The sequence below is a fragment of the Arvicola amphibius genome, chromosome 11, assembly GCF_903992535.2.
Source record: "Arvicola amphibius chromosome 11, mArvAmp1.2, whole genome shotgun sequence".
In the NCBI taxonomy this organism is placed as follows: domain Eukaryota; kingdom Metazoa; phylum Chordata; class Mammalia; order Rodentia; family Cricetidae; genus Arvicola; species Arvicola amphibius.
In genome coordinates, this window is record NC_052057.2 from 696,056 (window position 1) to 719,016 (window position 22,961).

The 22,961-nt window shown below is 36.7% G+C and overlaps 1 protein-coding gene across 3 annotated transcripts in view; it reads right to left on the minus strand.

Annotated features, from left to right (window-relative positions):
* Window positions 1–22,961, minus strand: part of Lrba (LPS responsive beige-like anchor protein) — a 481,883-nt gene that overhangs the window by 405,928 nt on the left and 52,994 nt on the right. For all 3 annotated transcript variants that reach the window (XM_038347328.2, XM_038347329.2, XM_038347327.2), the window contains exons 3-13: window positions 20,221–20,452; window positions 19,833–19,933; window positions 17,937–18,032; window positions 14,523–14,644; window positions 14,312–14,438; window positions 13,629–13,748; window positions 12,249–12,395; window positions 6,724–6,921; window positions 6,399–6,532; window positions 4,651–4,759; window positions 4,197–4,349 (exon numbers count right to left, since the gene is read on the minus strand). In XM_038347328.2, the coding sequence (XP_038203256.1) occupies window positions 4,197–4,349; window positions 4,651–4,759; window positions 6,399–6,532; window positions 6,724–6,921; window positions 12,249–12,395; window positions 13,629–13,748; window positions 14,312–14,438; window positions 14,523–14,644; window positions 17,937–18,032; window positions 19,833–19,933; window positions 20,221–20,452 (1,539 nt within the window). The remainder of the gene's footprint in view (window positions 1–4,196; window positions 4,350–4,650; window positions 4,760–6,398; window positions 6,533–6,723; window positions 6,922–12,248; window positions 12,396–13,628; window positions 13,749–14,311; window positions 14,439–14,522; window positions 14,645–17,936; window positions 18,033–19,832; window positions 19,934–20,220; window positions 20,453–22,961) is intronic.

Genomic DNA, 22,961 nt, shown 5'->3' on the forward strand with positions numbered 1-22,961 from the left:
GATGGCTGTAATCTCAGCACTGCTATACAGAGATGGGAAACATCAGGAAGAGGATCCATAGAAGCCTGGAAACCAGCAGGAATGGGCAGTGGTAAACAACAAGAGACTGTGTCTCAAAGAAGGTGAAAGGTAAGAACTTACAATGAAGGATGTTCATTAACTGCCACATGTGTCCCATGGCTCCAGGATACCCCAATCAAACATGAATGTATACACACACACAGATTAAAGGCTGAACAGATAAAAATGCACATGTGTCTATATCTACTTCCAATATAAACTCTTGTTACAGTAGAGAAAACAAGGATACAAGTGCTACCCTAACACAACACCTTCAGTCTTCATACAAAATCTCAATGAAATGATTCTAAATCAGCACAGCTATACTCAAGTAGCTACAGCAACACAGTCAAGACTGCTCTTGTTCTCCCATGCTGAAGTCATGAACTTTCCATGCCTACTAGTGGATATATTTTATAAACTGAACAACTGAAAGTCCAGTATATACAATCTCCCCTTTGACGAAGTTACTTCCATGCATTTGCAACTGAACATTTACATTACCTTCCTTGACACTAGGCATTTTCATTTTCAACCCTGTGCCGAGACTCGTTGTTGCTTGGGAATTTTTCTAAACAAGGAAGTATTAGGTACCTGTCTCTTAGATGCCCTATAAATGACCAACCTTGAGATTTAATTAGAAATTGGATTAGTAGTAGTGTATGTTAGAAAGAACGGTGACGCTGAACCAGCTAAAACTGGACCTCAGAAGACAACTGCAGCTTAGAAAATCAAAAATGGGCTGAGATTTCAGCTAATTTGCAGCATGGTGACATTTTCGATGTATTTACGGCTGTTAAAATGAGTAGCTTCAACCTATCTGTCACTAAAGCAATACAATAAAACTTCCTATCATATAACGTACTTCAAATTCTTAAGCACTTTATTTCAGGTCATAAATATTTGCATGTACCTATATACATATAGCACTGTTATTATGGATTGTAATGACACATGAGCCATCTTTCATACTAAATACTGTTAAGGAGATGAAGATTACACAAAAATTCAAGCCATCAAAGTGGACACAGACACAGAAGGTCATGGTGGGGCAGGGGACATGTCCAGCTCAGGAGAGAACACTCGCACAGCATGCACAAAAGCACTGGGTTCAGTCACCAGCACCTAAAGGACACAAAGGCCATGAAGCAGCGCATAGTGAAGTGGCACAGGCTGCCAGAGATGGTGACTTTGGAGCCAGAGAGGCCAGCGAGATAAAGTGAACTGTATCGAAGCCTCATTAATCAAGAAGGACGACGGCAGGCTTTGAAGACTGGTAGTAGTGCAGGCAGACAGAAGAAAAGAAGTTTCAAAAAGAAAAATGATAGCTGAAAAATGGTATCACAAATCCAGAGCAATCATTTTCCAAACCTACCTATGCATTACAAGACCTGAAAAACAAAAATAAAAAAAGACCTGGAAAACATTCTTTTTTATTATCAAATCTTAGTCATACCCCATATAAAATCAAAATCTGAAACAGACAGTAGAATTCTGCTTTACATTTTTGTTTTTAAATCTTCCTCAAGTGATTCTTTCAGCAGCAATGACTGGGAACGACAGCTCTAATGAGTCCTTATGGTACCTGGTGATGTACTGAGGGAATCTGAATTTCTAATTACAAAACCTATAATTGACAGGAAGATTTAAAGCAAGATATGAGATTACCTGACTCTGAAAATAATGGAATACTAAAGTCTGAGAGACTAAGAAAGGACCTGATGAGAATGGCATGTTAGGGACACAGGAAGCCAGTGCTGACGCACACCTGTAACCCCAGAACTTGGGGACAAGAGCAAGAGGATCCTGAGTTAAGACCAGCAGGCTACAAAGAGAGACCCAGGCCAGGACGTACAGAGCTAGACCCTGTCTCAAAATAAACAACAAAACACACAAGATTTCTTAAATAAATTAGATAAACGAAAAAGTGAATAAAATCAAAAAATACTAAGAATGCATCAGCCACGCCTGGTGTACACCTTTAATCTCAGCACTCAGAAGGCAGAGGCAAGCAGATCTCTGTCAGTGTAAAGCCAGACTAGCCTACAAAAGAAATTCTTGGACAGAGAATTTCTACAGAGAAAAACCCTGTCTCAAAAATGCCGCCTACCCACCAAAAAAAATAAAAAATAAAAGAAAATATATAAAATGATATCATGGCAAGGAGAATGTATAGGAGTTAATATCAATATACTGAGATAAATGAAAGTAAAGACCTCTATGCTAATTAGGAACAAACCTTCCTTCCTTCATCCAATCACACAATCTAATCACACCTATGCAGCAACTACCTTTCTGACTGTCTAAAACCTATGAGTGCAAGCATAAGGCCTGTCTTGCTCACCACTCTACCCATCCTGCCCAGGAGGAAGTAGTCATTCCACAAATACTTTCTGAGTAAACAAAAGACCACTGCAGACAAGAAAATCAGTAGTTCCTTTGAGACCACTATAAGGTCACCTCTGAGAAGCTCTAAGATAAATGAAACTACGCAGTGCTCCTTGTTCCCTTTCCAAAAGCAAAGGTTAATCCATACATCGACAACTCCCGACTTCAGGAACTAAAGAGGATTTACAGTGACTCTAATGAAGCATGTGTGCTCCCTATAAGCCTAGTTTTGCATGCACTATATTATGCTCTTTAAAAAAATTTTTCTTTCATCCTGCAAGCTACATGATCTGCCAGACAAACAATCTGGACCTGTCCTTTGCTATAATTGTGTTTATGATAAACTGAGAGCAAATAAAATTCCTTATGATATCAAGCAGACAGCCAACAGAGAATGTTAATTTGATATCCAGTCAATTGTAAATTCTAAAAGGTAATTAAGAAAATTTACTAAAATGTATAAAGAAAGAAATAAAGTGTGATAATACTAGGAACATGAAGAAGTCATGTGATTAAAGTTTAAAGTAAAAGTCATTCCTCTATAACTAGGTATGTAATAAGACACTTTCTGACAACTTCAAAAGAGACACAAAGCCTTACAAATATGCTGGCTAGTAAGACCAAAAAAAAAAAAAAATGTCTAGTAAAAGATTTTTAAAGTAACTTGAAACAATCTTTGAAAAGAAATAAGACTAGGGTCATGAAAGAGAAAGAGGTCAAATTTAACCAGGAGATAAAAAGCTACAACCTCCAGCTGCCTCCTCTGATTATTTCCAAATGGCAATCAGAGTCGGCAGCTGTGTTTCTCTTTACCATTGAAAAGGCCAGCTGAAAATAAGATATTATGACCCTGGAAAAGAAAGTCTCCAGACATTTTTTCCTGACAATTGGAGTAAGTGTGTGCTATGACAGACACAGCAAGTGGGCAATGGGGGAGGGGCGGTGGGAACATGGGGTTAAAACAACACCGTTTCTAACAAAAATTGTAAATAAAATGAATGTCATCATTCAACTTTATTTCAAGTTATATTAATATCAGCATTATTAATTTTTTAGGATAGCTAACAGACCAGGGTATGTTTAAAAAAATTCACAAACTTTGGGGTAACAAATTTATTTGTTCATACAGTAATAACTAGTTTGTTGTTAAAATATTACAAAGTTATTTGACAAACACATGAGAAATTTCTGTAATTTAATATTAAAATTAACATATAATAAGACCATTATATTAGCCTTCAAAAAAGGTGGCATTTGCCATGGTAAAATGAAACCGGAGTTAATTCTAATGGCTGGAGTATGCACAGAAGAGGCAGACAACAGAAAGGGTGAGATGTGAGGGAATGGAGAGAGGGAGGAATGAGAGGGAAGAGAGAGGAGAGAGAGTGTACACACATGCGTATATGCATGGGCTTGAGTGTGCCTGTGCATCTACAATAGGACAAAGCCATAGAGCTACAGAATCTAGGAAAGATAGACTGGAACTGCCCCGACTTATACTTTGCAAACAAACACACCCTCAAATAAAACCGTAACAAGAAAGTAAAGACATAGCTCATATTTCTATTACAAAAGGAAAATATATATTGCCTGGAAAATTTTCCTGAAAAGCAAAAAAGTATGCTTGGTCAAAAATGGTCATCCATCAAACCCTTACTTACCGATATGAATATGCAAAAGAAAAAGGGAAAATTCTCACAATTCTCACTATTTTCCAACCTAAGTAAACCGAGATCAATATACATCACCTTGGCTGGAGTGTGGATCCATATGGCAGGGTTAAGAAGAATGTGATCACACAACTGTTTCAGTAGGGGCATCCCATTCTGCAGATTGCTCAGATACTTTGAAAATGCAAGGCAAAGTTCAAGTACTGCTCTGCTGATGTGGGATTTGGAAGACTGTTGGGGGTAGGAGGAGGAAAGTGGTTTAAAGGTTACTACTAATTCAAAGGAAGGTAAGTAAATCACAAGCTGTCAACACCAAAAAAGAAGTTGTCCACAAACTATATTCAAACTTAAAGATGGCATGAGGCTTGCTACCAGACTTCCCTAACTAAAGACCGGAAACAAGGTGAAACAAAATCTACAGTTCCTTAAGTAATCTTCTACAGGCAAGGAAATATTCTGACAGAATTTCTTAACCACATAGAAAAACAATTACATGGCTTGCAAATTAATAATAAAATGCTTCATACTTTACCTTTTCAAGGCTATAACCTATCACCAAAAAGCCCTTACAAGCAAGCATCTGCTCCTGCATAGCAATTGAGTTCTTCAACAACTCCATGATGAAAGCCAGCAAGGTTGTACTAGAACAAGACAAAGGCAATGATTTGAGAAAGGATATTCCACAAGAAAATATAAGATTCAACACAAACAGCCTTCTATTTACCTTAATCAAAATTTCTGTTTTCCAGGCAAGAATGTAGCTCAATGAGAGTGCTTACCTGGCATGTGAGAGGTTCTGGATTTAGTCATCAGAAACACATAAAGGCCGAGTTCTACTGAGATACTAAAATCATCTCCAAAACCACTTCAGAACAAAATATTTATTGTATATCAAGATTCACTTAATATTTCATGCATTTTATCACAAATAGTAATTTAGGAACAATATAACAAGCATGCATTGTTTATAAAAATGAACTTTTGAAAACAAGTAATAGACATGTGTAACAAAAGTTTTTTTAAGATGTTAACAAATACAGTGTTATAAAGAGATAAAGGGAAACTGGAATTGAAGGATGAAATGGGAAGGGAATGGGTATAAGGCAAAGGAAGGACAACTAACACTAACGGCCATTGAAAAGCCATATAAGTCTACTAAGGTAGAAGCTTCCTAAAATGTATACAGATGAAAGGAACTTAAATGAAGTCAGTATACAATGGGTGAGACATGCCCCAAACTAGACATCTTTTTTTTTTTTTAATACTTTTTTCTTCTTCTTTTTTCTTTTTTTTTCTTTTCAGTTTTTTTTTTTCTCCTCATGGTTTATTTTTTTTTATATTTAAAAAAATTTCCATCTCCTTCCCTCCTCCTCCCCCCTCCCTCCCCTCCTCCTCCCCCTTCCCTCCCCTCCTTCTCCCCCTTCCCTCCCCTCCCCTCCACCCATACCTCCCCTCCCTCCCTCTCAAGGCCAAGGAGCCATCAGGGTTCCCCACTCTATGCTATATCCATCTTATGATACCAACAAAACTTCCACTCCCAGGAACGGGTTTTATCTATTGGGTCGATGGCCAAAGCTACGGTCACCCTCCACAACCTGACAGTAACGCCCTTTTCCTTAAGACCCCACTTAGTTATGTCACTAAACGTCAATAAATAACTGCTGATGCCCAAATAAAAGCTTCACTGTGGGTGCCACATGAATTCATTTGTCATTCACTTAGAAATAATGCTCATCCCTGACATTCCCCTCAAAACACTATCTAGGCCTTACCTTGGCACAGCTCCACCCCTTTCTGACTGTGCTGGCTGCTAAAGCCATAGCCTGTGTGTGCCAAGCACAGTGCTCTAACACTGAACTACACCCCCTGCCTAAGAGCTACCCTACTTTATTCCATAAACTTACTATGCTTTTAGGGTTTCCAATTTTTTTCGACTACTAAACCAAAATTACATTAATAATAATATAATTAATAGAGATTTATAGCATTGTTTATACATAAATTTCTCTAAAATATTGTTAGTCTACAACAAAACAAATGGCAAAAATATACTATTCAGTTCAATAATCATGAAAAGTAATTTTCAAGTAAAATTCAAAGAAAAGGCCACCAGGCATGCAATGCTCAGAGTAATCCTGGCACTCAGAAAACTCATGTAGAAAGGTCAGCTTGAGATCATGGTGGGCTACATGGTGAATTGTAAGCCAGTGGGGTGTGGGCTGCAATAGTAAAACCCTCTCTCAAAAACAACCATCAAAAAGAGAAACAAAAAACACTCACCAGATAGTCAAATCAACCTCATCAGATAAATATTGCTTATAATCCAGCTGTGCAAAAAGAGGAAATAAAACTTGTACTCCTCCAATTGAATGCATGGCACTTTGGATGGAATGTGTTGAAACTGCCTTTACATCCTTGGAAAACAGAAAACACAGTAAAGGTTTCAATGATTTCTTTTCTAAAGCAATCAAAAGCAAAATACAACAGGAAATGCAAGAACACTAAAAATGTGGCATACCACATGTTTAATAAAAACTAACAAACACACCTCCATAATTCACTGATATTTCCACTTGACATATTATTAAAAGATCCGGAATAGTACCTGGAGCATGAGTGCATGTGGGGAATGAACAAAAATGGAAGGATTGTCCTTAGGAGATGACTCGAGGCACAACTGGGCATCTGTGGCCCGTGGGTTGTAAGTGAAGGCAATGGAACTGGAGAGTTTGCCATCATATAATAAAAGTTTATGATGCTCAGCAAGGAAAAGGTCACTTTCTGCCTTAAACTTAAATGTACCCTGTCAATTATAAAGACAAACAAACAAACAAGCAAAAAATCAGTTAAGGTACCATACACAGCACATAAATACAAATGATCAAGTATAAAATCTAATACTACAGGTAAAATGAGTAACCCCTCCACATAATGTGAGCCATTCCCTCTGTGGTTTATCCTCTTGATCACACTTTTGTGGAATCACATTGAATTTAACTTATATTTGTTTTCATTGCCTCAGGATATTTTCCAATCGCCTTTGTGTCATCTGCTCTGACTGTTTAAGGCTACGTTGTTTAATTTCCACATGTCTATAAATTTTCCAAATTTTCTAGTCTCATTGTATCAAAATCATAAAAATATATTCAATGACTTCAATCTCCTTAAGCTGACCAACATGTTTTGTAGCCCACCAGATGGTCTGATCTGAAGAATATCTAAGCACTCTCAACAAGAATGTGTATTATACTGGTGTTTAACAGGGTGCTCTGCATGTTAAGTTCAATTGGGCTATGCAGTTGCCCAAATCCTCTGTTCCTTGTTGATCTCAGTTACTGTTTGCTCTTCCTACATTGCCATCTGCATGTTCTTTCAACAATGTCAAATATTACTTTACACAATCATACACCACAAAACAATGTTTTTATCAGTGAGAGACTGCATAGACAATGCCGGAGAGACAGCTCAGCAGTTGAGATCAATGACTGCTCTTCCAAAGACCCCAGGTTCAGTACCCAGCACCCAACATAGAAGCTCATAACTGTGTGTAACTCCAATTCCTAGAGATGCAACACACTCAAAAGACATATCCAGCCAAAACAACAATCAATCCACATAAAATAAAAATAAATAAATCATTTTTTAAAATGATAGAAAGTTTGTAGGATCAGAGCCCAGTGACATAATAGCTCTCTTAGTTTATTTAAGCATACTCTAAAATAAGTTGTTCAAACACTGTGAACATATCTGAAGTAAGTATATTGACACAAGTTAAACTTTTAGTCAGATGGTGGTAGTACACATCTTTAATCCCAGCACTTGGGCGGAAGAAACAGGTGGAGAGCTATGAGTTCAAGACTAGTCTACAGAATAAGTTCCAGGATAGCCCGGGCTACACAGAGAAACCCTGTTCTGAAAATTAGAAAAATAAATAAATAAATTAGTGAAGAGCAATGTAGTGCATGTCTTTAATCCCAGCACTCGGGAAGCAGAAACAGGTGGATCTCTATGTGTTTGAGGCCCGCCTAAGCTATTCATTGGGTTCAGGACAGAAAGAGCAATAAAGCAAGAACTGTCTCAAAAAACAAACAAAAATAATAATAAATCATAAGACAGCCATGTGGTGGTGAGGCAGAGGCAGGTGGATCACTGTCAGTTTGAGGCCAGCCTGGTCTACAGCCTGGCTATACAGAGAAACCCTGTCTCAAAAGACCAAAATAAAAGAAAAAAACTCATAAAGCAATACAAAATAATTAAAAATAAGTAGTTATTTCTAATACTAATATATAAATAGCTTTAAATATGCTCTGCACTAAAAACATACAAATCCAAACAATGAAGATGGTTAGGGAGCTTAAGAACCTGAGCTTAGGTCCCCAGCACCAAGGCAGGCATGGTCACATTTGAACTTGTAACACAAGCACTTTGGGTGGCAGAGACAAAAGATTGCTGGTTACCAGCCTTGCTCCAAATTCAGTGCAAGGTGAAAGACCCTGTCCCACAGTACTAAGGCAGAGTGAGATGTAAGGACACGAGATGTCCTCTTTTATCTTTACACATACGTGCATATTGTAGAAACATATATAACCAATGAGATACTACTTCTTACTTACTAGGATAGCCCTGACCAAAAACAGTCTGATAATAATACACATAGAAAAAGACATGGAAAAAAATGTTCAGAGACTACTATGTTAATATAAAATGGTGCAGTCATTTTGGAAACAGCATGGAAATTTCTCAAATAACCCTGTGATGTTACCTCAGTTATTGAGCACAAAAGATAAAAACATATGTCCACAAAGTTGTATATTCATATTAATGTTATTCACAATAACCAAAAATGAAAGCAAACCAATGCGCATGAGCAAATGATTGGTAAGCAAAACACAGTAGACAGAAGAAGATCATCAATCAAATAGGAGTTACAGGATTCAGTCCCCAGTTTCCCAGTGGGGAAAGGGGCAGAAAAAGAGAAAGAAAAACATGTTAACCAAGAAAATGCTATCAAAGAATGAAAAGCTCAGAAGTGATAATACAATGGTTTAGATAAACTGAGTGTGTCCCACAAACTATCACAAGTTGAAACTTAATCCCCATTTTTCAACTATGAAGATCTATATGGTCCAGAAATAGTGGTTAGAAGTGGGGGCTTTAGAAAGCCATTAAGGTGAAATACCCATCAGTGAATTCTGGCAGCACCACAAAGGGACAGAACCATAAATGGAAAGCATGGGTATATTCCATGGTTCTTGTCAAGTCATTCCCACTAAAACTCTGCCAACAAGTGTGTGATCACCAGCACAGGCCAGAGACCTGGAACTCTGAGAACATAAGCCAAACTAGCCTGCCTGAGGTATTTTACTATGGTAATGTAAAATGGACCAATAAACATGCAAACAGAAATCTACACAAAGAATGACTTGTCCTAGAAATAGTAAACACATAATAGAAAACATAATCCTCCTTATTTTGAATGTCCTTAAAACATTGCAAATTTAAAAAAGTAAATAATGGGGCTATAATATTTGTAGAGCTAGAGGGCATTATTTATGCCTGTATTCCAGCACTTGGGATATGAGATGATTATAAAAGCAAAAGAGCTCCGGACTAGGGGCTAGAGAGATGGCTCAGTGGTTAAGAGCACTGACTGCTCTTCCGGAGGACTCAGGTTCATTTCCCAGAACCCACATGGCTGCTCACAACTGTTCCTAACTCTGATACCCTCTCACAAACACATAGGCAGGCAAAAAACCAATGTACATAAAATTAAAAAACAATTAAAAGAAGAAAAGTCTTGGCAACACTGCAAAATGCATCTTAAAAAACTGTTGATATTATATGCATGTAAAGTTAAATAGATTAAGTGTATAGACTTTACTTCTACAAATATTTTGATATTAATCTAAAATATTTAGACGTAAAATCTACAGCAGTAGTAAAATAAGACAAAAGGAATTTTCGGGACCATACTGAAAGGTTCTACACCAACATTACACAACATTTACTGGCAATAAGAAAAGTAATATAGTCAGGAATAGAAGACAACCTGAAAAATGCCCAAATAATACAAAAGAGAAAGAATAGTGTTTATGAAGGAAAACAAAATGAAAGAAAAAAAATAATGGAATACTAGAGGATACTGATTGTCAACATCCATTCCAGCTACTTTTAAAAAACGTAACTTACAGATAATTTATAAGCAACGTAAGTTTACTTTCTCTGGTTCTGCTTGCTAGTCACAGTTGGTCCTACCTACATGTGCACACAGTATCAAAATGAAGGACAAAAGGGTTCCTCAAGTTCTTTCTGAGAGCACTAGCCTCATTCATGATGGTGAAGCCTTCAAGAACTAATCACTCCCCAAGACTCACCTCTTAATATTACCTCCTTGAGAGTGAAGCTTCAATATATGAATTTAAGAGAGAGACATATAATCAGACAATAGAACTTATGGAGGGATAGTCAACCTTTGCCTTACTTCATAAAGAAAGATAAATTCATTCAAAATGAAAGAACACAAAAAAACTGAAAAAATATACCTGATTAAAATCAAATTCCTGTTTTTCAAAGCCAATATTAAAAACAAAAACCAAGTTACAGAAGAAAAAATTGTAAATAATACATCTGAGAAAAAAATTGTGTTCACAATATTTATGGAACTCTCAAAACCCAGTAAGAAAATAAATCACACAAAAGAAAATTGGTGTGAAGACACACACAAATGGCCAGTAAGAAATAGGAAGATTTTCAGTATTTCTGGCAAGTAAAAGAATTCAAATTACAACCAGAGGGAGGGCAGCCATAGTGATACACATCCATAATCCCAGCACTTGGGAGGTGGAGACAGGAGGACCAGGAATACAAGGCCAACATCAACTATGTACCAAGTTCAAGGCCAGCTTGGAATACTTGGGATCCTTTCTGAATACATATCTAAACAGAATGAAGTAATGAAGTTAAAGAGACAAGTTGCACTATTCATAATTGCCGTACAAATAAATGCTCATTAAGAGATTAATATGAGGGCTGGAGAGCTGGCTCAGAAGGTAAGAGCACTGGCTGCTCTTCCAAAGAACCTGGATTCAATTCCCAGTACCCAAATGACAGCTCACAACTGTCTACAACTACATTTTAGGAGGTCCTATACCCTCACATAAGCAGAACATCAACAACACATAAAAAATGAATAATTTCTTAAAAATTAAATAAAAATGGGCCACACATGGTGGCATGGGCCCTTAATCCCAGGTGGATTTCTGTGAGTCCAAAGCCAGCCTGTCTACACAAAGAGTTCCAGGATCACCAGGTCTGTAGAGAGACCCTGTTCTCAAAAAGAGAGATAAAAATGAATTATAAAAAGCATGGTACATATATAGAATGAAATACTATTTGGCTATGAATTAAATTCTGTCAGTTTGACAATGTGGATAAAACTGGGGAATATATACTAAGTAAAATAAACCAAAATGCAGGCAGATATATGTTCCTTGATCCACCTCATATTCGAAATCTAAGAATGACAATCTCTAACAAGTTGAAAGTTGAAGGATGGTTACCAGAGACTGAGGTGGTGGTGGAAAAAGAATGGTCAATGGATACTAAATTACAAGTAGACAAAAGAAAGATGTTGTGGTCCATGGCTGTACAGTAAAATAACTATAAATAAGAACAGTATATATTTCAAAAAGGCAAGGAAAAAGCAGAAACATTTTATCATTAAGAATGGCAAATATTTGAGAAGACAGATATGCCAATCCTGATTTGAACAGAACATAATGTATATATGTGTGTAAAATACATATATACATTATATATGTAGTACCCCATGAATATACACAATTTTATGTAACCTCTAAAAAAAGATTTGCCTTCATGGAAAGAATTAGAGCATGAAATAAAACTGAAACTTAACCTAGCACTTCTCACAGTTCTTCACACGGGTCAAGTATGCTGCAATTCTCTCAAAATGTGAAATGGACTTTGACCCCTGTGAATGCCCTGCCATGCTCCCAGTGCCCCCAGCATATATTATAAATACTCAGGGTATGACTGCCCATGTGTGAACCACCATCAAATCAAGCCCAGAGGCGCATTCAAGCATTAAGCAGTGGACAGGAAGTTAAGTACCTTATACCCCAGGCCCAGCTGATAAATGGCAAAAATCTGAGCTGCGTTCAGAGCGTCGCTGAAAAGGTAAACCGCAGTCATCTGACCACAGAACACCCGATTCGCATCTGCTGTCTCTGAGGAGCCCAGGAAGCATTTGTCAAAGGTCTGTAAAAGAAAAGAGATTTAATTTTTCAAGAAAACCATACACTCTAGGAGTGATAGATGGTACATATACTGAATGAAACACTATTTGGCCATTAAAATGAATTAAATTCTATTATCTGACAATGTGGATGGAACTGGAGTATATTCAGTAAAAAACAAAGACAAGACACAGGCCAATAAATGGACATACTGTGTGTGTGTCTCTCTAAAGCATATATGAATAGAATAAAACAATTCATTTAACACTTCATCCCTTCACACCTGGAATGAAAATTGGGAATGGCATCTTGAAAATGGATGAACACAAGTTTTCTAAGTTGTAATAAATACAGCTTGTTAACGAGGAAATAAGGAAGAGAATCAAACAAGTTAATATGATATTAAGTTAAAAAGTTAAATTCCTAGCCGGGCGGTGGTGGCGCACGCCTTTAATCCCAGCACTCGGGAGGCAGAGGCAGGTGGATCTCTTTTGAGTTTTAGACTAGCCTGGTCTACAGAGTGAGTTGACTTGAAAAACCAAAAAATAAATAAGTAATTTTTCATAATGTACTGGTTAGTTTTTTTTTTTTTCAATTTGACATAAGCCGGAGACATCTGCAAATACAAACCCTCAGATAAGAAAACATCCCCCATCAGAAAGCCTGTAGGCTAGCCTTAGGGCATTTTGTTGTTGTTGTTGTTGTTTTGAACTAATGATTAACATGGGAGGGTCCAGCCCACTGTGGGGAGTAACATCTCTAGGCAGATGGTCCTGGGTATATAAGAGTGCAGGCTGAATGCAGGCTGAGAGACATAAAGCAAAGGACAACAAGTCTACAGGCCACAACCCCAGAGAACCTAGGCAACAGAGGACCCTAAGGGAAACATACATGGACCCGCCTAGGAAGGGGAAAAAAAGACAAGATCTTCTGTGTAAACTGGGAGCATGTAAGGTAGGGAGGAGGGTGGAAGGGGAGTGGGGAAAATGTATAGTACATTCCTATCCAAACAATTAAAATGAGAAGGATTTAATTAAAAAAAAAAAAAAAAAAATGGAGGCTGAGCAAGACATGAGGATCAGGCCTGTGAGCTGCACCCCTCCACCGTCAGTTCCTGCCCTGACTTCCTTGATGGTGTCCTGTGATGCGGAAGCCAAATGAAGTCTTTCCTTAACCCAGGCCACACTGCTGGTCAGGTGCCTTATCACAGAACAGAAACGCTGACACACGTGGCAACGTTCCTGAAACTACTTACATCACTGGTGTTGACAAGCCACGTTATCTCTCCGTAGGAAGCAAGCTCACCATTCACGTAACATCGAAGCTCACTGTTCTTCCATCGGTTGTAAATGTGCACTATAGTTACCATGTACCACTGAGTAAGCAAAAACAATGATTCTCTGAGTAATAAAACCTCACTGATAACAACTAAAAAATAGATGGTTTTAATCAAACTTAAAAACAACTCTGCTTTTACCAGTCCAACATTCACTTCTAGGACAATATTTATTCTAGGAAAACCTCAGCAGATTGGTCTTAATCACTAGGTAATTTTTCCAATGTAATAGTACGGAAATTTTCAAACATACAATGAAAAAATAACTATCTATTGAAAATATATTTCTTAAAATTTGAATATTTTTACATCTACATCTGCTACCTATCTTCTACACATGTTACTGATGACTCTTTACCAACCTCTAACTGGTAAGGTATAAAAGAAGACAGTACTAAAGTACCATTTTCTTTTCTCCTAGCATCTCTCATAAAACCAACAAATAACTAAATATTCAGTCATTTTATGACCCAAACCATAGAAGTTAACTTCCGAGTAACTGAAACACACGTGTTTAAAAGCTGTAAATGCACATGAAGCTGATACAGCACTATGCAGGCTGCACAGCTTCTAAAAGGAACTGACTCAGGAAGAGCTCATACCTTCTGTGGCTTGAAATCAAACTTCACACAATGTTGAAAGCCTTTTCCTTTGGACTTTATGGAGGTTATAATCAAACAGCCTCCAACAAAATGAGCAGAATATCCAAGACCTTTGCTGGTTCTGAAACTGAAGAGTTAAGTTCTCATTTTACCTCGAAATACTCATTTTCAAAATAAAGTATTAACACCAATCAAGTCTAGAAATACATACCAATACAAATATGGTTTATCCTTGTCTACATTGATATTATTTACAGGATCCATTCTAAGCCAGGTGTGAAATGTAAAACCATTCTGGTAAGGCCATCTGGCTATAGGAGGTAATGCAATAGCCTAAAGGAAAGAAATGCAGTTAGTAACTTGCAAGAAAAACTTTCTCATTGAATTCATGAAAATGAGATTTTACAACACAATGTGTGTTTCCACTTTAAAAGTTATTAAAAGGGCTGGAGAGATGGCTCAGCAGCGGTTAAGAGCATTGCCTGCTCTTCCAAAGGTCCTGAGTTCAATTCCCAGCAACCACATGGTGGCTCACAACTATCTGTAATGAGGTCTGGTGCCCTCTTCTGGCCTGCAGGCATACACACAGACAGAACACTGTATACATAATAAATAAATAAATGATTTTTTTAAAAAGTTATTAAAATATCACAAAGCAGACCTTATTTAGAAGAAAGCATTTAATAACTATTGTATTTTCTCAAATAAAAATTAGAAAATATTAATTAAATGGAACATTTAGTGTAGACGGATGAAAACAAGCTCCTCACTACTTCATTTTCTTCTATAGACATGACCAGAGAGATTCTACTGCAAAGAAACAGTACTGAGATCCAACTACTGAAATCTGACCCCCCCCCCAAAAAAAATTGATAGAGATAGATGAGAAGACGTTAAAGGCTTAATTATGTTATTTTTTGTAAACCACAACTATAAAATTAAACAGGATTATTTCATATATTTTTCAAAATGGTATTCATAAGTCATTTTATACTTAAACTTTTTAAATATAGTATTAGCTGGGCATGGTGGCACATGCCTTTAATCCCAACACTCGGAAGGCATTAGCAAGTGGATTTCTGGGAGTTTAAGGTGGATCTCTGGTCTACATAGCAAGTGACAGACTAGTCAGGGCCACAGAGTGAGACCCTATTTCAAATAAACGAAACAACAAAACAAACTAAAATGTACACATACATATATAATATTATATAATGAAGGGTTTTTGAATAGCAACACAGACTTAAAAAGATAAAAATAAACTTAGAAGAAACACTACCAGTATTTCAAAAAGCTATGAAAAATACAACAATAAATACTTCATTCTGGCATAAAATCTTCATTATGTTAGACGATTCCTTCATGGTTATGCCACCCAAAACACAAGTGTTTAAAGAGAAATACAGAGGGCTAGAGACACAGAGCAGTGGTTAAGAGCACTGGTTGCTCTTCCAGAGGACCTGGGTTCAATTCCCAGCACTTACAGGCAGTTCATAATTGTCTGTAACTCCAGTTCCAGGGGAATATGACACCCACATACAGACACACATGCAGGCAAAACACCAATGCACAAAATAGAAATGAATAAAAAAATAGTTTAAAATGTTTTTAAGAAGCCATAAATTGGACTTCAATAAAATATAAAACCAAGTTTTGAAAGATACCTTTTCAAACTTTAAACTTTTTTTTTTTTTTTGATTTTTCGAGACAGAGTTTCTCTGTGGCTTTGGAGCCTGTCCTGGAACCAGCTCTTGTAGACCAGGCTGGCCTTGAACTCAGAGATCCGTCTGCCTCTGCCTCCCGAGTGCTGGGATTAAACGCATGCACCACCACCGCCCGGCTCAAACTTTAAACTTTAAAAGACATATAAGAATGGAAGGGGACATATGCCAAACTGAATATCTGAAAGAGCTACACAGTGAGACTCTGTCTCAAAAAATATAAAAAGCAGATACACTAAATGGTCAATAAGGACATAGAAAGATGTTCAGTATTGCTAGTCATCAAGAAGTTATAAATCAAAATCAGAATGACTGAATGAAGGTCTAATTCAAAAGAGCAGCATGAACTAGAACATACAAAGTCTTCAACTGGCTCCCAACACTGGGAAAAACAAAAACAAAAAGAATCCCCTAGTTTAACATTAATTAGTACCAACAAGGAAAGAAACTGGAACCTTCCGATACTACTAATGAGACTGTGAAACACTCAAGGAATTCCTCAAAGTGTTAATCAGAGTTTCTAAAACACAAAAATTTCATCTCTAGGCAACAAGGCAAAATAAAAGCAAAACACAATAAGAAAACCCCCCAAAAATAAATCAAATATCACAAAAGTAGTTTTTGTTTCATTTTATTGAGACAGAGCCTCAGGGAGGCCAGACTGGCCTCAATTCCCTATGTAGTCTAGGATGACCCTGGCCTACTGACCATCCCGCCTCCATCTCCAAAATTTGGGGATTATAGGTCAGAATCAACACACTATAAACACCCTTCAAAAACATATTCTTATGTTTTAGCCAATAGAGTCTAACTACATAGAACCAAACAATATGATTACCATATTTAAAAAATGTAAGAAAATGTTGAAGATCTTCTAATTATAGACTAATTAAATAAACTGTTTAAACAATCTATAAGTTGCATACCTATAGATTGAATATGCACTTAAAGCACTTTGAGATATTACCAATATCACTAGCATACACGGTCATGTTCATGAAGTAGTAAAACAGATAAAAAGGCTAAGGATGTAGCTCAGTGACAGTGTGCTTGCCTATAGTCTAGGTGTGGTATACCTACCTGTAAGCCCAGCACTCAAGAGACTCAGGCAGAAAGCGCTCGTCTGAGGCCAGCCTGGGCTACACTGAGAGTCTGACATTAGCCTAAAGCTGTACATCTAGACCCGTCTCAGAAAAAAAAAAAAGGGTATTTTTTTAAGAATCATTACAAAGTAGGATAATGTGCCTGCTAATTTCAAAGAGTTACTCTTTCTACATCCCAAATGTAAAAAAATAAAAAAATAAAATTAAATTTAAAAAGCAAAGGATTAAGGCTAAAAAACAGATGTTCAGAAAGACAGAAAGTCAAAGCATTACACTCTGACAGGTACAAAGATAAATTCACAGTATAGTGTAACTGCATATGAAAAAAAAAGGCTGGGGACTGGAGAGATGGCTCAGCAGTTAAGAGCATTGCCTGCTCTTCCAAAAGGTCCTGAGTTCAAATCCCAGCAACCACATGATGTGGCTCACAACCATCTGTAATGAGGTCTGGTGCCCTCTTTTGGTCTGAAGGCATACACGCAGACAGAATATTGTATACATAATAAATAAATGGATTTTTTTTAAAAAATTAGATGTTTTAAAAAACAATTTTTTAAAGGCTGTTATTCTTTCACTAAACCAAGCTTTGACTAGGCAGCTTTCTCAAATGCCTTAAGAAGCAATTTCTCCATCTCTCAAACTTCTAGGGGGAAAAACTGTCCTAAGGATTAAGCAAAGTCATACAGAAAAGCTTCTGCCTAACATAGAACTGCCAAGTTCTATGCCAGTGTGACAAGGCTGTACGTCCAAGAAGCAAGGAGAAGGAGAAATTTGGGGTTTGCCTCATGCACATTTACTTACTGCAGCACTCTTTCCTGGAAAGTTGAAAAAGGCATCAGGACCATACTTCTGAGGCATATGCTTTAACACAGACAACAACTTCCCAGCATGCGGCGGCTATAAAATAACGATTTATTAATCATGCTTTTCTCATTAAAACATATTTAATAATAATCATACTTTAATATATACAAAATAACTGAATAATACTATAAACTAAAAGGTATTTACAAGAATAAACAATGCTATTTTCAAATACCTTAATACAATGAATTCTGTGATATTTTTGTAGTGCTATAGAGCACATTTTTTGTTCAGTAAATATGATCTAATATTGTTTCACACCCTCAAACACTTCAAAAACTGACCTTTAAAATTTATAAACTACTTCAACTGCCACCTACTCCTCTACACATCTTAATTTAACAAGTACTAAATAATGCTTACTTAGACTCTAATGTCAATGATACTTTAAATAAGTCATAATATTTTAACTTCACAACCTAAAACATGATCCTGTTATTTTCCTGATTTTACAGAGGAAGCTCTGAAGCGGAAGAGCACTCCCCCGGTGCTCTTCTTGAAGTTTACAGTAACTGTGGGGTCAGGATCAAAACTCAATCTAACCCCAAAAGCACGGTTTTAGCCATAATCATGCCCTTGCTCTCCTGTCTTTAAGCAGACCACTCTTTAAATGGCCTAACAGATACTGATCTCTATCTCCAACTTCATCTTGCATATCTTTGATCCTGGGTTCTATTTACAAACTATCCCCTCTGCTGAAAATGTGCTCACTAAGCCTACCTCAGTCTCCTGCAATCAAGGAAATCTTTCATATCCTTCAAAGCTCATCTTGAAGTCTAAAGTCCACTTCCTCAAGCAATCCTCCCGGAACTCACAGAAGTGGTTAAATTTCTCTAGCATCTTTCATTCTACAATGTGCCTCAAATGCGCAGCATATATAAAGGATTTAACATCATATTTTTAATGTTTCTTTGGCCCACAAAACTATCTAGTACATTAAACAATCAAGAACTAAAATAAAAATCTCATTAATATTTATAAGGAAAGTCAAGGGCAATTAGACACACATTACCATCTTAATAAGCCTATAAGCAAATATAGTAAAAATAAGGGCATTCGTTCTTCTTTATTACAAGCTGAAAACAGGGTCACACCACAGGTGTGAGAGTTGGAGTTTACAACATATAAGCTAAAGAATATATATTTTAACATGATGAATTATAGGTACAAATAAGGATGAAATTTAATAGACCTAATAATTATAGGAAGCTGGCTGAACTAAAGACAATGATCAAGTCACTAACGGATCCAAACAAAAAATGGAGCAATTATTTACTAGCAAATACTCCTCTAACAAACAGCTAATTAAATTGCAAGAAAAAAAAAGGTTTCCATTTTAATAAAAAAAAAATGAGAAAAAAAATAAGGACAAAGAAAACAAAAAAAAAAAAAAGGTTTCCATAAGGTACCTGGGATTCAAAACAGGTTCACAACTTACTACAAAAGACCATTAATTGCACCTGGAGAGGAGGGCTCTAATCTGCAAAGACACTGTTCCCTGAACATGCTGCTCACATTAAAGGGCCATTACTACTCAGAGCAGAAGGAAAGTGAGTGCTACTTAATACATTCTCAACATCAATAAATAATAGACATATAGCTTTTATAACACCAGTTTAACAAGGACCAAATTAGTAGTCTACCTAGGACACACAAACAAAAGTAGCAATGCACATGAAATGCTACTTTGATTGATCTCTTCCCCGCAATTCCACGTACTGCATGTGGAATAATTATTAGTCACTTTATAAACTACTAATGTGCTTGGAAGAGGTACTTTCAAATACCAGAGCATTTACTACTTAGGATGTTTATTTTCATTTTTTTTTTTACCCATTGTCCTTTATCTCCTTGAAGTTTACTGAAGAAAAGCTTTAGTTCTCTAACTGTCAAATTATAGCTGGCCAGCACTCCCAACATGTCAACGAGAAGATCTGAGAAAAAGCAAACAAACAATGAAAAAGGTGAGCTACTTATATTTCTAAAGATAAAGAATTAAAATATGTGCTCACATAATAGTCTGGACACATGTCACGGGGCTCAGTGGATAAGAGCACACACAGCTCTTCCAGAGCACCTGGGCTTGGTTTCTAGGCCTGTCGGGTAAGGCACAGCCACGTAAAACTCCAGCTCCAAGGGTATAGGACACCTCTGGCCTCCGCGGGCATTGCGCACACACACACACACACACACACACACACACAGCTACAGAAAGTCATACCTGCAATCATACTGTCAACTTTTTCAATTTTCCCCAGAACTCTCTCCACAAGGCCGACTTCCGTGCAGACTTGAAGGTTTCGTATGCTCTTCTTCAGAATGGCTGTAAACATGCTCCAGACTTCTGCTTGGCAAGTAATGTCACATTTTTCCAGTAACTCCACCATGCAGATGATACTCTCACCTTCTTGGATAATGAAGTTCATCTCCAGATCAAACTGGCCTCCCACCAGCTTCCGAGGGAAAACAAACAAAAGCGTGGTCAAGGCATTACTGTACATTACCACTACCAGTCTGACTACCCATCACAGCATTCCCCACCCCAACAACAAAATATTCGAGTTTTTGTAAATCTCAAAAAAATAAATCCTCTGAAGAAATCTTCAAATCTAGATAACACAAAGTGGCTTAAAACTTGGAATATAAAATTTAAAGTATTTTAAAAATAACAAATATAGGGTAACTTAAGAAAGTAATTTTCAGATTCACCAAATGGTAGAAATGTATTTTGTAAACTTGAGAGGTAAAGCCTTTTCTAAGCCAGACGCCTAAATCCTAGTGCTTGAGAAGCAGCGTCAGGGCTGGAGAGAGGCTCCATCACAGACGGTCGAGGTTTGGATCCCAGGGCTCACATTACACACAACCATGCTTAACTCCAATTCCAAGTAATTGGGCATCCTCTTCTGGCCTCCAAGGGTATCAGGCACACCCATAGTATACTTAAATACATGGAGGCAAAACTCTCATCCTCATTAAATAACAAATGAACAAATCTTAAAAAAAAAAAAAAAAGTATAAAGGTCAGGCATCGTGATATAGTGGTTCATGCCATTCCCAGCACTCCAGAAAGCAGAGGCAAGCAGAACTCTGAGTTCAAGACCAGCCTGGTCTACGTAGCAACCTCCAGGCCAGCCAGAAATATATAGTGAGATCCTATCCCAAAAACAAAACAAAACTAAACAAAAAAGAAAAGAGTTGAGGGTTATCTATAGTTAAATATTGAATTTAAGGCCAGTTTGGGCTACTAGAGACCATGCCTCAAAAAAATTCATTAATTAATTATCAAAATTCATTAGTTAATTATCAAAAAATTATTAAATATAAAAAATATTGTTAAGATTTCTTGACTTCTCACTGATCAATTTAATATAAATTAAAATTCTGAACAGAGACTATAGCTCAGTGCTAGAGTGCTCACCTAGCATATAAAACTCTGGGCTTAACCTAAAGTAATTTGGGGGGAGGGGTTAAGTACATAAGAAAATAAACCACAAAATCAAAATATAATTACACAAAGGAGAAAAATCATTCATGACTCATGTTGTAAATATAAAAAACTTCCTAAAAGAAAAATTTAAAGTAAATTTTGGGACAACGCAATGAATAAAATGCCTACAATGACACCATGACATATGAGCAAAACCTCAATCTTATTCACAAAATCAATTTTAATAACAAAATAAAAATTATTTAGATATGTTATAAAAATTCCAAGTCCTAAATAATATACATAATAAAATATACTGTGGGTAAGGACTTAGGGAAATGTGTTCTCATACATTAGTGATTTTGAGAAAATGGGTATATGTGGAAATCCACACAGAAAATAGAATACAAAATTAAAGAGTAACTTCTTCGAGCACCAGAGTAACTTCTGATCGAAAGTACACCATGAAGTCGCAGGAAGGCAGCAAACAAACAATAAATCCTACAGCCATAAAACACCAATAATCCTATACAGTGTTACCTGTGATAGCACACTGTCCTAAACTCACCATTTCACGAGAGAAAAGCAGAAAGAGAAAAGGTTTTGTGAAAATCATAGAGACACAATAGTAAGGCAACTTCAGCAATATTTTCTAGTAGACAGAAACCAGAAGTTCTCAGTTGAGTACAGAAAAGCACTTCCTCAATACACACTAACAGCATGTGGACAAACAAACCAACATAAAAAATAATTTACAAGAAAAATAGACAGATGATAGATAGATTAGACAGATAGATGATAGATGGATGGATGGATGGATGGATGATAGGTAGGTAGGTAGGTAGATAGAAGATAGATAGATAGATAGATAGATAGATAGATAGATAGATAGATAGATAGATAGATGATGGGTGGATGGATGATAGGTAGGTAGGTAGGTAGATAGATGATAGATAGATAGATAGATAGATAGATAGATAGATAGATAGATAGATAGATGATGGATGGATGGATGATAGGTAGGTAGGTAGGTAGATAGATGATAGATGATAGATAGATGATAGATAGATGATAGATAGATAGATAGATAGATAGATAGATAGATAGATAGATAGATAGATAGAGAGTTCAAATGCTGTGAAAATCTCTTCAACAATTATATGTCTTCTGGGTAGAACTAAACTCCGTTGAGACACCTTGCCTTCACCTTAGTGTTACATCCATCTTTCTCTCTTATCTGTATAGATTACCATCAGTAATCACCCTTCCAAGAAGCTACAGAATTAATTTGGAAAGTAATTTCCAAATAAAAACCCAAATATTTCACCAGCTTCTAAATTGAGCTTATAGTGTGAAAGCAATATTCAGACAGGTGTTTTAAATATTTTTCCACTGCATTAAATATTGTAAGATGTGCCTTTCAGGGAGAAATTGATGACTGGATTTTGTACATACAAATGTGTGGCATATTGATATACTGTATGCATGCATATCTATTATACCTAAAAACCAAGCGGAGAGCCTACAATATGTCA